The sequence below is a fragment of the Hemitrygon akajei genome, chromosome 5, assembly GCF_048418815.1.
Source record: "Hemitrygon akajei chromosome 5, sHemAka1.3, whole genome shotgun sequence".
Classification (NCBI taxonomy): Eukaryota; Metazoa; Chordata; class Chondrichthyes; order Myliobatiformes; family Dasyatidae; genus Hemitrygon; species Hemitrygon akajei.
This window is the reverse complement of record NC_133128.1, coordinates 66,612,725-66,626,282: the sequence shown is the minus strand read 5'-3', so window position 1 is coordinate 66,626,282 and position 13,558 is coordinate 66,612,725. Positions and strand designations below refer to the sequence as shown.

The window sequence follows — 13,558 nt, the reverse complement described above, 5'->3', positions numbered from 1 at the left end:
TGCCATTTCACACAGCAGGTCTAAAAGCTGAGGAGAGAGTTCACAGATACCCAAAATTAATGCTATGAAGCTGACTCTCTGAGCACACAAACCTTCCAATAATTAATAGATCAGCTATTTGATGTGCTAGGTGATAGTACCAACCTGGTCTGGAAGCTTCTTTAAACCAAATAACTTAGTCAGTGTTGTCTGGTTTGAAACAGGCCAATAAACATAACCCCATTGTTTTACACTGCACCCAGTTCTGTGCTGTGGGCCAGCGGTCTATGCTCTATAGACAGTGCTGTTTGTTTGCAAAGCCATACTTTTAACTTCAAATAAGTTATTGCTTGCCATTTACATTAAGAACTGAAGACTGGCTCACATTTGTGACAAGAAGCTGAGCAAAAATATTAGTTGGAAGTTTAATTTACCCAAAAATAACTCTTCGATCTCCAGAAATACCAGCTGCTGTGTGAGAAAGCTGAGCTTACCAAAAAACACCCTTCCGTCCATGAAAGGGTTTGAGTTGGCTTCAGAATGATAGATTGAAACTGAGTTGGTGCTGTGATGCAAACCGTACAGGTTCATGATGCTCCACTATGTTTCTGATAATGATTAAGAACAGGAGAAATAAGATTGGAGTGGACCATTTGTTCATTCATTTCTGCCATTCCATTTAGTAAACTTCAGCCTTCATTCTTCAGCTGGGCCAGTGTTTATCTCTTGAATAAAAATGAAAGCACTGAACTTGTCTCAATCTTCCACTATTTATTGGCGAACCTGTGGGCCATAGTGATAATAAACACCTTTTGTCTGTCAGAAACTTTCAAGCAAAATATCCACAGAAATTTAATACCATAAATTTAATCAAAGTTGAGTGTATTGTCATCTGCATAGTCACATGTATGCACAGGTACACTGAAAAAAATATTTGCAGTGGCATCATAGACACATGATGTCATATAAGCAGCATTCACAAGAGAAATATAAACAATTTTTACAGAAAAGAGCACAATTAGAGCAGAAAAAAATGACGTTCATTTTAAGTGGTCAAAGTAGTCTTTGATTAGGGTTTTATTGGTTGGTTCACATACCAAATGGTTGAAGGGAAGTAGCTGTCTTGAACCTGATGGTGTAGGACTTCTGGATTTTGTACCTCCTGCCCAGTGGTAACTGCAAGAAGATGGTGTGTTGTGGATGATGAGGATCGAACAGGTGTTGCCTTCCTGAAGCAAATTGCTGTAAATACTACTGTTAGTAGGGACAGATGTTCCCATGTTGTATTGGACAGAGTCTACTGCACTTTGCAGCTTCTTACATTCATGCACGTTTGAACTGCAAAATGCAATGGCAGGGTACTTCTTAAAGTACCCTGACTTATTGTACATCACCAGAATTTGTAAAAGTGCTTGGACACAAGCTGAATCTCCTTAATCACTTAAAGAAAGTAATGATACTGGTACGCTTTCCTTATAGTTGCTTGTACATGCTGGGCCCAGTTCAGTCAACTGTTATATTAATAGCCAGGAAGTGAAAGCTGCTGACTCCAACACCAATTCCAATGTAGACTGCTGCATGTTTGTCCTCCTACCCCTTCCTGAACTCTTCAATTTTGCTGATGTTGAGCATATGGTAAGCATATTGTCACTATATGATTAATGTTGCCATACTTCTACTAAAATTACCAGTTTTCATGTTAAATCAGTGCAACCTAATGAAACTGAAGCCAAAAAGATTTCAAAATTGAGATTTGTCCGTTAATACTGGAGGGAGATGAAATCTACTTCAGGATGAAATTAATTGTTCATCTCAGTACAAGAGAATGTTTCTCAGAGGGAATATGTGAACTCCCAACAAACAGCATCCATGGTCAGCATTGAACCTGTGTCTCCATCGCTATGAGTCTGCAGCTCTACCAGCTGTGTCTCTGTGTAGTTGAGATGAGGATTTTCACGTGGAGTTGTGTATCTATGGAATATCTTGCCAGAAAAGGCTGTGGGAGCAGGGTTCTTGTATATATCTCAATTTGAGATAGATTTCCAACCAGCAAGGAAAAAAATGGATTTGAGGAATGTGAGCTTATTCAAGAGTAGAGCAGGCTTGGAGTATGAAATGTCCACTCCTGTTCCATCTTTACATGACCTTATAAAACATCACATAGCTGCTTTTCCCTTTTTTTGTTTACTTTTGTAATCTTAAATACCAAGATTGCACAATGTGTGATGTTTTCTCTGTGTTTTTACCAATTTTAATTAAAAAATTAAGTACTCAAATCACCAGCAAATTGCAAGACAATCAATATGTTGCAATATCTGCGTGACCCCAATAATCCCACTCTTTTTTTAAGTATGCACATTTTTCAAAATAATATTATCACCAAAGGTTTATTGGCAGTTTCTGCAACAAAAAGGTATACATTGATTTTGTTTCATGGTTTGTTTACAGAAGTGAATCCGAGGTGGAGATAAATTGAGTCCATGGAAAAACACATTTTGTTCCAGATCATGACAATCTTGGTGTTTTGTTTCTTATTACTCATGACATTTAGGAATGTAGTCCTTCAACTGATGCCAGTGGAAGTGCATTGGCAGTGTTTTCTCCATTGATTATCTTGATCTATTTACAGCCTAGCAATGGTACTGCTTCCGAAAAGCATTGCAATGGTTGAACTTTTTCTTTTTCAAATATTATATGGATATTTTGTGTATCTTTGCTGAATATTATTATCAACAGAGCAACTTTTTTCATCCATTCCAGTCAAACTGACCCTTTGACCCTGTTAATTTCTTTTCCAAACTCAGGATGTGAAAAGGCAATTGGAAAAGCTCTCAAGCCAAGTGGCATCTGTCCACAGCCAGAAACCTGCTGTTCTCCGGAGTGTTGCCTACCCAGATGTTAACCGTATTCAGGATGCAGTAGCTGAGCTTGATGATAAGTGGGAAGATGTGAACAAGATGTACACTGAACGTCAAAGGTAATTAGCCACTTCAAAAAGACTTTAGTTCAATCTTTAAAGAAGTTTTCCATCTTTGATACTAGAGCATTCTCTTTTGGGGTGGCAGGTTAGCGTGTGGTTAACACAATGCTTTTTGTACCAGTGACACAGGTTCGGTTCCCACTGCTGCCTGTAAGCACTTTGAACTTTCTCCCCGTGACCGCGGGGGTTTCCTCCGGTACTCCCACAGTCCAAAACGTACTGGTTGGTACATTGATTGGTCATTGTAAATTGTCTCGTGGTTAAGCTGTCATCAAATTGGGGGATTGCTGGGTGTATGGCTCAAAGGGGCTATTCCATGCTGTATAAATAAATAAACGAGAGGAAGGAGTAAATGGTCATAGAGGTAGTACCGCTTTTAATTACATTGTGATTTACAGACGCTTAATGTATTTTCCTGAAATCTTTATCTGTGCTATTTTAGTAGGTGAGAAAGGAAATTTAGATGACTGTTTAAGCATTCTCACATCAGTATCCCACAGTGTAATCTCTGGGCTAATGAAGCTTAATTACTTCTATGAGTGGACTGGCTGAGATACTCATGTGAAATTACTTTGAGCACAATTTTGGTGGAGGGTTAATGACTGCACTGAAATAGCACACCAGGGAATTTTACTTGATTCCTTTGACCACAATTGTACTGGAGACAGCTGGGGAACCTCATGCCTTCAATACATTGGTGTTTTACTAAAACAAAAAATGATTTATGTCTTACAATTTAACAGCAGCAAACCACTAACTCCTGGGTTCAAAGAAACCCAATAAGACTGTTAAGATTACTTTCAGATAAAAGCTGGATCTCATCACAATACAGATGAAAGCAGGAAATTAATTAATTATCCTTACCTTTGGACCAGAAACAAAAAAAATATAAGAAATGGCATATGAATTCCATTGAAAGCCAAGATGTTAGAATTACAGCAACTACTAATTATTTCAGAAACACTAATATTATTTGACTGTCAAAAAAGATGCATTGGATTGATGCCAAAGGAACATTTTGGTACAGTGAAATTTTTATGAAGTGTTTCCGTAAGGATTTATCTTATTACATGCAATGTACAAAGCTTGCACTGGCAGCATGTGGTTGAGACATGGCCAACTTCAAATTTGAACCATGTAGACAGGTTGCACAGTTTCACTTCATTTGCGAGTCATTGTTCAACTGTAATACACAGGCAGAGAGTTAGCTGTATGATATATAGCAATCTCAAGGGCACGCATTAGAAGTACACAAGACGAGTGATGGAAGTAGGTGCATCACCTCAGCATCTTAGCCACTTCAGAACTCACAAAATTAAAGTGGATGCAAGTAACCCTTGATCCTGAAAATAGAGCAACTGTAGACATTTAAGGAGTGCCTTCTCTTTACCTCTTACAGTTGACTTACTATGAACATAACATATACTATCAGCAATAAGACTAGAATTTGACCTTTTTGAAGTGGATAAAATCATGAGAAAGCAGAGATTAGACGACTTTACATAGTCTTTTAGTTACCAGGAGAAGGGAATCACAAATTAGCAGAGAGAGGTTTAAACTGGGAGGAAGAAGATTTAGAAGAGACTTGAAGGGCAACTTCTTCATGTAAGCGGCGAGACAAACTTCCAGTGGGAGTGGTGGAGGCAGGGACAATGACAACATTTCTAAAACTCTTGGATAGGTGTGTGGAAATGTTTTGAGAGACTGATAAGTTAGTGGATTAATCCATGAGTAAGATATTGATTTCCTCCATGACTGGCAAAAAAAAATTGGAGTTCTGACTTTTGTTTGTTAAACAGTGACTTCTGGTGTAAAGTGTTTGTGAAGTTATGAGGTGAGTAAGGCAAATGGTGTTTAGCATGACTGAACAAACAGCTGCTGACACTCATTGTCTTGTTAGCTTTTGGGAGGTACTAGCGACCTATCCGAGGAACCATACAACAGAGAAAACATCGTCTCATCCGCTGTAATGATGACATGATCATTGTTTCATGTGGTATACCGAGGCTTTTTTTTTGTTTGTGAAGCAGGAATTGTCGAACAACCTCCATTTTCTTCAAGCTAATGTAGAACTGGAAGGAACTTTTAGATAATTTGAATGGAGATTGCAATGTAATTGATATATCAGAAGATGTAGTTACATTGCTTGTACTTGCTTTCACAGATAGCAATGTTACCTTGATCTGAGGAAATTACAATTGTACTGCTGCCAGCTCATCACAATTTCATATGTCATATAAACAATTACACTCAAGCAGAATAATGTAATATCATAAAATATTTAAAGCTGTTATCATTCATTAATGATACTGCCTCCTTTGACATTTTAGAACATGCTAAAATAACTGATGTTTCTTTTCAAGTAAGTGCCACTGTTTCTCAATGAATGAAGGTCTGTGGGCTTTCATATTCTAATAGAAACTCATTTGTTCTGGAAAGAAGAGTTATGTAATTGTGAGATTAGCTATTTTCCAATCTATTGCTTTTCGCCTTAGAAAAGACAAAATTCTCACTGATCAGAAAGATTATTGACAATAGTGAACTTGGGTCTCAAAATGAAAAACATGATAGAGTGAAATTCAGCCAACACACCATGAGTTTATTCTCTAAACACTCCAGCTGCCTGCTCGCAGAACATATTCAAGGATTTTTATTTTTGCTCATTCATGGGAGGATCCTGAGAAATTTATTCAATTAATTCTTCATTAATGTGACACAACTCTTCATTCCTGAAGGAATAAGAAAGGACTGCACTCTCTGAGTATTCAGCTTTTTCATCAATAACAGTTGGGAGAGTAGAGCTTCCTTCATGAAAATGTTAATGTCCAAATGTTAAGGTAATTTTACGATTTTTCTGTGGGTATTTGAGCCTGAGAAACAAATTTTGGGAGTAAGTCCTGACTCATTACTGTAGCATCTGGAACTTCATGATTGGTATTGTAGAATGCTTTTTCAGCAAGGAGACAATGAGAATCATGCATTCATCAACTATTCGTCAGTCACTCCTCTGGAATAACACTTGTGTGTCCTTACAGAAGTAATTATTTTCAGTGGCAAACACGATGCATTGTATGGCAGTTGATCTTACAGCAGGCAGGTGTTGTCCTTAAATAGTGGTCACATTCAATATATGTCAATTCCTCATTGAGTCTACAGGTCTCAGATCTAGTTACATATCCCCGCTTTAACTTCACAAGCTTATTTGGGCCATTCCAATGAACATTTCATCTCTAGCCCCACAGGCGGCTATTCAGCTGCACTGATGCTCATATTGACTCCTCAGCTGTAGTCTCCACATTTCCTTTCATGCAGTTGTATGAGTGGTGATGACTATCTTTTTTTCTTGTGAAGAACCTCCTGTACATCAACAGACAGTTGGCTCCATCGCTTTGAGTGTGCAGGAGGTGCCCATTCTCATCTACTGCTTTGTTTCTCCTTTGGAATTTTGATGTCCTATTTCAGTGAGGATGTGCAAGTGTGATGATTTAGCAGCTGTCTTTCAGCATTAAGCAATTTTCTTAGTATGGCTGGAATGTTCCCTGGCTGCGTAAGCACTCAGCACTGCAGTAACATAGAAAGAAAGAGGAGGTGCTGTTCCTAGCTAGATACATCCTCATCTGTATATTTGAAAGCTTGTAGACCATGTTTTCCTTTCATCTTCCTTGCAGACTTCAGAGTAGGTATTCAGAGTCACTCAAAACTAAACTGTAAAGTGTCTAAAGCTGACACACACAAAATGCTGGAGGAACTCAGCAGGCCAGGCATCATCTATTGAAAAGAGTAAACAGTGACATTTTGGGACAAGGCCCTTCATCAGGTCTGTTTATGCTTTTCCATTGATGTTGAGTGGCCTCCTGAGTTGCTACTGTGTGTTGCTCTGGATTTCCAGCATCTGCAGATGTTGAGCTATAGACCTTTCCAAAGTAAAATCCAATCATGGACTTCTCATGTACCAAAGAACGACCAAAGAAATGATGGCAACGATTCTGTTATGCGGACCTTATTTTTGATATACAAAGTGAGATTCTGAACATGCATAATTTGTGACTTGCCAAACCAGAAACCAATTTATTCAGGGATGGATTCAAAATAGGTGAGAGCAGATTCAGGTGAGTTCATTGAAGTAGATGAGTTTTTTGAAAATGTGGATTAAATAATTTGATGGAAAAAATGTTTGAACCTCTGGGGTTCTTGTTCTAATTCAAAAATATGGCAAAGTCTCTTTGTTTCTAGATATTGCATATAATGAAATTACTGTGTGTGCAGGAGACAGAAATTCCTCACAATTCCAGTGTCTCAGGTTCAATCTGACATTGGGTGTTGTCTGTGGCAAGTTTGCACATGCTCCTGGTGAACGCATGGATTTCTTCCAGGTGCTCCAGTTTCTACCACATCCCAGAGATGTGCAGGTTGATAGGTTAATTAATCATTGTAAATTGCCTGGCGCGTGTAAGTGATTGGTAGATTCTGGGGAAAGTTGATGAGAATGTGGACTGTATTCATGACCACCTTGCACCTGAGCAACACAGAATTGTTGTTGTCAGATGAGTTTAGGGCTTAGACAACTTTTTCCTTTCATTGGTAACTTTCAGATTCTGAATCAGAGCCAGCTTGTTTCGCTACCCTCATAGCTGTACCAAATTTTCCATCTTTTTTGGAGTGTTGTGCCTCTGATTGTATTAAAATAACTGGAGATAATTTGAGTTTAATTAAATTTGTTATTCATTCTTGAAACTTAAACTTGTTTTTGGGGTATTTTATGGACTGATGCGGTTGTAAATTTTCCACTTTTGAAGCCCCTGTGTAGCACTCTTAAAACAAAATGAATGAATTTTGCATGGTGGATACTTATTGTCATTGGAGAGTCTTTTTGGGGATAAAATAAAGGCTGAGTTTCTATACAGGTCATTGATGTATTTTATCTTCATTTTATTTGTGTTGAAACAGAAAACAAATCCAAGCCTGAATTACACAGCCTGGCTTCAGTGTCACTGTGATCCCACGGTACTATCTGAATTATACTGCATACTTTCTGACTTTTGCAGAACATAAACTACAAATGGCTTGTAAAAAAGGATCTGATGAACCCTGCAAGCTTTATGTTTTTCCGATCATAAATGTTAGGATCTTCTGAATCAGAAACAGGCTTAATATCACCAGCATATGTAGTGAAATTTGTTAACTTTGTGGCAGTATGATGCAGTACATGATAAATATCAAATAAAAGCTGTAATAGTTAAATTAAGAACAGTAGTGCAAAAAGAGAAACAAGGAAGTGAGATAGTTTTCATGGGCTAAATGTCCATTTAGAAACTGGCTGGCAGAGGGGAAGAAGCTATTCCTGAAACACTCAGTGTGCACCTTCAGGCTTCTGTAGCTCCTTCCTGACAGTAACACTGAGAAGTAGGCATGTCCTTGGTGGTGCAGGTCCATAATGATGGACGCTGCCTTTCTGAGGAACCAGTCATTAAAAATGTCTTTGATACTACAGTAGCTAGTACCCTTGATGCAGCTGACTAATTTTACCACTCTGTGCAGTTTACTTCAATCCTGTGCAGTAGCACCCACCCCCCACCCCAACTAGACGATGATGCAGCCAGTCAGAATGCTCTCCATGGGACATCTGTAGTTTCGAGTATTTTAGGCGGCAAACAAAATCTCCTCAAACTCCTTATGAAATATAGCCGTTATCTTGCCTTCTTTATAGCTGCATTGATATATTGACACCTAGGAACTTGAAATTGCTCACTCTCTCCACTTCTGATCCCTCTATGAAGACTGGTTCATATTCCCCCATCTTACCCTTTCTGAAGTCCATAATCTGCTCTTTGGACTTACTGATGTTGAATGTAAGGTAACATCACACAACTAGCTGGTATATCTTGCTCCTGTATGCCCTCTTGTCGATGTCTGAGATTCTGCCAACAAAAGTTGTATCATCAGTAAGTTTATAGATGGCATTTGAACTATGCCTAGCCACACAATCATGGGTATGGAGACAGTAGAGCAGTGGGCTAAGCTGAGGTGCGCCAGTGTTGATTGTCAGCAAGGTGGAGATATTATTACCAATCCACACAGACTGTGGTCTTCTGGTTAGGAAGATGAGGATCCAATTGCAGAAGGAGGTACAGAGCCCCAAGTTCTGTAGCTTTTTGAGCAGGACTGTAGGAAATATGGTGTTAAACACTGAGCCATAGTCATTGAACCACATCCTGACATAGACATTTGTATTTGGATATTTGAACAATATCATCCTTTTAATAACTATTTATTCTAGGTGCACAGAATCTCAAAATTTAATCATGTCTTATTCTGTCATTTTTCCATTACTGTTTTGGAGAATTTACTCAGAATGAATCACAACCCTGCAATGACACTGCAAATCAATTGTGGCATTTATTGAGGATAGGTTTACGTTTTTTGAATCTCTGACTGACGGGGACCTGCTGCGATGTGCATATTTTCTCATAGTGAAATTAAGATTTAAACTGTGTATCAATTCAATGTTGTCTATCTTACAAACAGAAACCAACCTCTCTAATATGGAACAACTGAAGAAGTCATTCAAATGGCTGAACTGTCCTAACAAAAAAAAACTGGTCATTCAAAATCAATTCAAAGAATAACTGTCTATGACCAAGGCCTCTCTGCCTTTCAGGATGACCAACCAATTTTAATTCTATTTTATTATGTTGGATTTCAGGAATTCAGGAATGGTTTCTGTACTTGGTGAATCACTCTCTCTCTCTCTCTCTCAATCCCTCTCTTTTTCTCAATAAGGGGGGTGGAGAGTTTGTTGACAATTCTCAAGTTGGAGAAATTGGAAAATAAGCGACACGGCAGACTTTAACACCGCAATCAGCGAGTTGTTTTTAATTTTGTTTTGTCCACCTCCCCTCTTGCTGTGCGACACCTCTCTGCCCTTTATTGGGGGGGGGGGGGGTAGAGAGACAGAGCCTGTGGCATGTCAAATTGTTGGGTGGATGGTTAGTTTTAGTTGTACTGCAGATCATGGTCTCTTTTGGCTTTGCTATTGCTTGCTTGGTGGGTGGTGGGGGCTGATGGTTTTTGCAGTAGGAAGTGGGAAGGGGAGGGTTGATGCTCTGCTGCTGCTTGTGTGTGGGAGGGGGGATCTTGGTGGTTCTAATGTTTTTCTGTCACTCATTCTTTGAGGTACCATTCTGTTTTAGTGGATATCTGTGAAGAGCAAGAATTTCAGTTTGTATATTGTAAGAGGTGTGATTGATAAGTTCATGGCCTAAGGTAGAAGGAGTCAATTTTAGAAAACATAGCACATTTATTTTTCAACATAGTCCCCTCCTACGTGTACACACTTAGCCCAGTGGTCGTGGAGCACACAGATCCCTTCTTTGTAGAGGTGGTCCACAGCAGGGGCGATTGATAAGTTGGTCGCCTGAGGTAGAAGGAGATGATTTATACAGCTCTCGTTACATGCATGTGCAGTTCAACTCTTTGAGTGAAAATGCAGTAAGTTTGAAGTGAATATCTCATTCATTCTACCTTAGGCCACAAACTTATCAATCACCCCTACTGTGGACCACCTCTGGAGGTCCAAGACACCGACTTCTACAAAGAAAGGATCCATATGCTCCACGACCGCTGGACTAAGTGTATAAATGTAGGAAAAATAAATGTGCTAGGTTTTCTAAAATTGACTCCTTCTACCTTAGGCCATGAACTTATCAATCACTCCTCGTATACATTTTCTGAAATTAAATGCAAGTATTGAACTATTTTTTCCACCCATATTTCTTCGTCACTCCAAGCTACTTATGTGTAAGTTTTGTACAGCCACTAATCTTGTATTTGCTTGTATAAAATCTCCTTTAAGTACTTCCCTGTTGAAGTCATCCCAATCCTCCGTGGTGAATGTTTCCAATGTGTACGTATTTCTACTCCAATGAAAAGATCTGAACAAACCCAACTCACAGAAATTCTAAAGCGCCTTCACTGGCTGTCAAGTCAGCCAACTCCATCACGGGCATGTCCCTCCTCACTATTGAGGAAGCATTCGAGAAGGCAGCATCCATCCCTGAAGACCCTCATCATCTGGGACATGCCCTCTTCTTGTTCTACCATAGACGGATTGGCTGCTTGTACATTTTGCTGTATTAGAGGAAGGAGGTAGAGGCTTGGAAAGGGTACAGTAAACATTTACCAGGAAGTTGGCTGAATTAGGAGTTATGTGCTATTAGGAGAGGTTGGACAAATTTGGATTGTTTTCTATGAAGTGGTAGAGGCCATGGGGATACCTGACTGACATTATAAGATTATGAGAGGCATAAGTGAAGCAGTAGAGGCCAAGAGTAGACAGTCAGTTTCTTTTACTCAGGGTGAAATGTCTAATACATGCTTTTATAGTAAGTGCGTACGTTCAAAGGAAGTGCATGAGCAAGGCTTTATTTTACATAGAGAGTGGTGGGTGCTTGGAATGTACTGTCAATGGTGATGTTTCCAGTAATGGGAGAGTCCAGGACAGAGGGCACACCTTCAGGATAGAAGGACCTCACTTTAGGACAGGGGTAAGAAGAAATTTCTTTAGCTAGAGGATGGTTAATCTGTGAAATTCAATTCTCCAGGTGGCTGTAGAGACCATTATTGGGTATTTTTAAAGTGGGATGTACCATATTAGATCAAATGCATGAATTTGGTGATTGTGCCTTGAATCAATTGTGCTTTGTACGTGCAGGAGGCACTCTCGTTTAGGAACAGACAGGAGATTCTGTGACGTGAAAGAGACACCCAGATGATATGTTGCTTCCCAGTTGCCAGGGTCAGGGATGACTCAGGGTGGGTCCACAGCATTCTAAAGTGTGATGGTGAACAGCCGTAGTCATTGAACATATTGGTACCAAAGACATAGGTAGGAAAAGGAATTAGATCCTGAAGGGAGAATATATGGAGTTAGGTTGAAAGCTGAAACGTAGGACCATTAGGGTAGTAATCTCTGGATGGCTGCCTGTGAGGGTAAGGTCAGGATGATTTGGCTGAGGAATTGGTGCAGGGGTGGGGATTCAGTTTTCTGGGTCATTGTGGTCTCTTCTGGGGAAGGTATAGCCTACACAAAATGGACGTGTTACTGATGAACTCATGGGACACCAGTATCCTTGTAGGCAGATTTGCTTCAGCTGATGGGGAGGATAAAACTAATTCCACGGGGGTGAGGGGGGGAGTGGAATCCAAAGAATAGGGCTGAGGATGGAGCAGATGATATAACAATAGATTTAGTGTGTGGTTAGAATGCGAGGAAGGACAGGCAGATGATAGGGCAAAATTGCAGTCAGTAGGATAAACTGAAGTGTAACATGGGGCAAAATCGAAAAAGGCGATGAAAACAGGACTGAAGGTGTTATATTTGAATGTACGCAGTTGATGTTATATTTGAATATTCAGCCCTTTCACTTTTAAACCTGACACATAAACATCAGAAGAAACTGTCTCCCATTCATTGCAATCTCCTGTTTAGCAGACAAGTCCCGATGGGTTCCACAGAATAAGATGATTTTGTAGCGCAGTTAGAGATGGTGAGGTATGATGTTGTGGGCATTATTGAGTTGTGGCTGAAGGAAGGTCATAGTTTGGAATTAACATCCATTGTATAGAATATACGTTGTATCGAAAAGGCAGGCAGGTAGGCAGAGGGGGTGTGGTGGCTCATTTGGTTAAGAAATGAAATCAAATCCTTAGAAAGTGGTGACATCAGAAGGTGTTGAATCCTTGTGGGTTGAGTTAAGAAATTGCAAGGCTAAAAAAGATACTTATAGGAGCTATATACATTGGTAAGACCACATTTGAAGTATTGTGGGCAGTTGACATTGAAAAGGTCCAGTGGGGGTTCATGAGCATGATTCTAGGAATGAAGGGTTAACGGATGAGGAGCATTAGAGGGTCTGGGCCTGTAATCGCTGGAGTTTAGAAGTATGAGGGGAGATCTCATTGAGACCTATCAAATATTGAAAGGCCTGGATAGAGCTGATGTGGTGAAGATGTTCCTTATAGTGGGGAGTCTAGGACCAAAGGGCACATCCTTAGAATAGAGTGACGTCCATTTAGATCAGAGATGAGGAGGAATTTCTTTAGCCGGAGGGTGATGAATCTGTGGAATTCACCTCTGTGGAGTCCAAGTCATTGGGTATATTTAAAGCAGAGATTGAGAGGATTTTGATTAGGCAAAAAAGGTTGCAAGAAAAAGCAGGCTTGAGAGGGATAATAGATTAGCCATGATGGAATGGTAGAGCAGACTCATTGGACTGAATGGCCTAATTCTGCTTCTATGTCATACGGTCTTATGAGCTTAAGCAACAAAGCCATTGGTTCTGACAGGATTCCAGCAAAGATCCTTAAAGAAGGTGAACTAGCACTCCTGCACCACATAAATGCCTTGCTCCTGAATGATTGGGAAAAGGATCAACTGCCTCAGAGTTTGAGGATGCTCTGATAGTGACCATATTGAAGAAGGGAGCCAAGGCAGATTGTGGCAATTGCAGAGGCATCTCCCTCCTGTCAACAACAGGCAAAGTGCTTGCACTTATCCTTCTCAACTGATTCCTTCTGCTATCTTAAGAAGTATTCCCTGAA

The 13,558-nt window shown here is 39.8% G+C and overlaps 1 protein-coding gene across 9 annotated transcripts in view; it reads left to right on the top strand.

Moving 5' to 3' along the window:
• Nucleotides 1–13,558, top strand: part of dmd (dystrophin) — a 1,932,045-nt gene that overhangs the window by 1,028,056 nt on the left and 890,431 nt on the right. For all 9 annotated transcript variants that reach the window (XM_073045659.1, XM_073045653.1, XM_073045656.1 and 6 more), the window contains one exon: nucleotides 2,784–2,956. In XM_073045659.1, coding sequence (XP_072901760.1) covers nucleotides 2,784–2,956 — 173 coding nt within the window. The remainder of the gene's footprint in view (nucleotides 1–2,783; nucleotides 2,957–13,558) is intronic.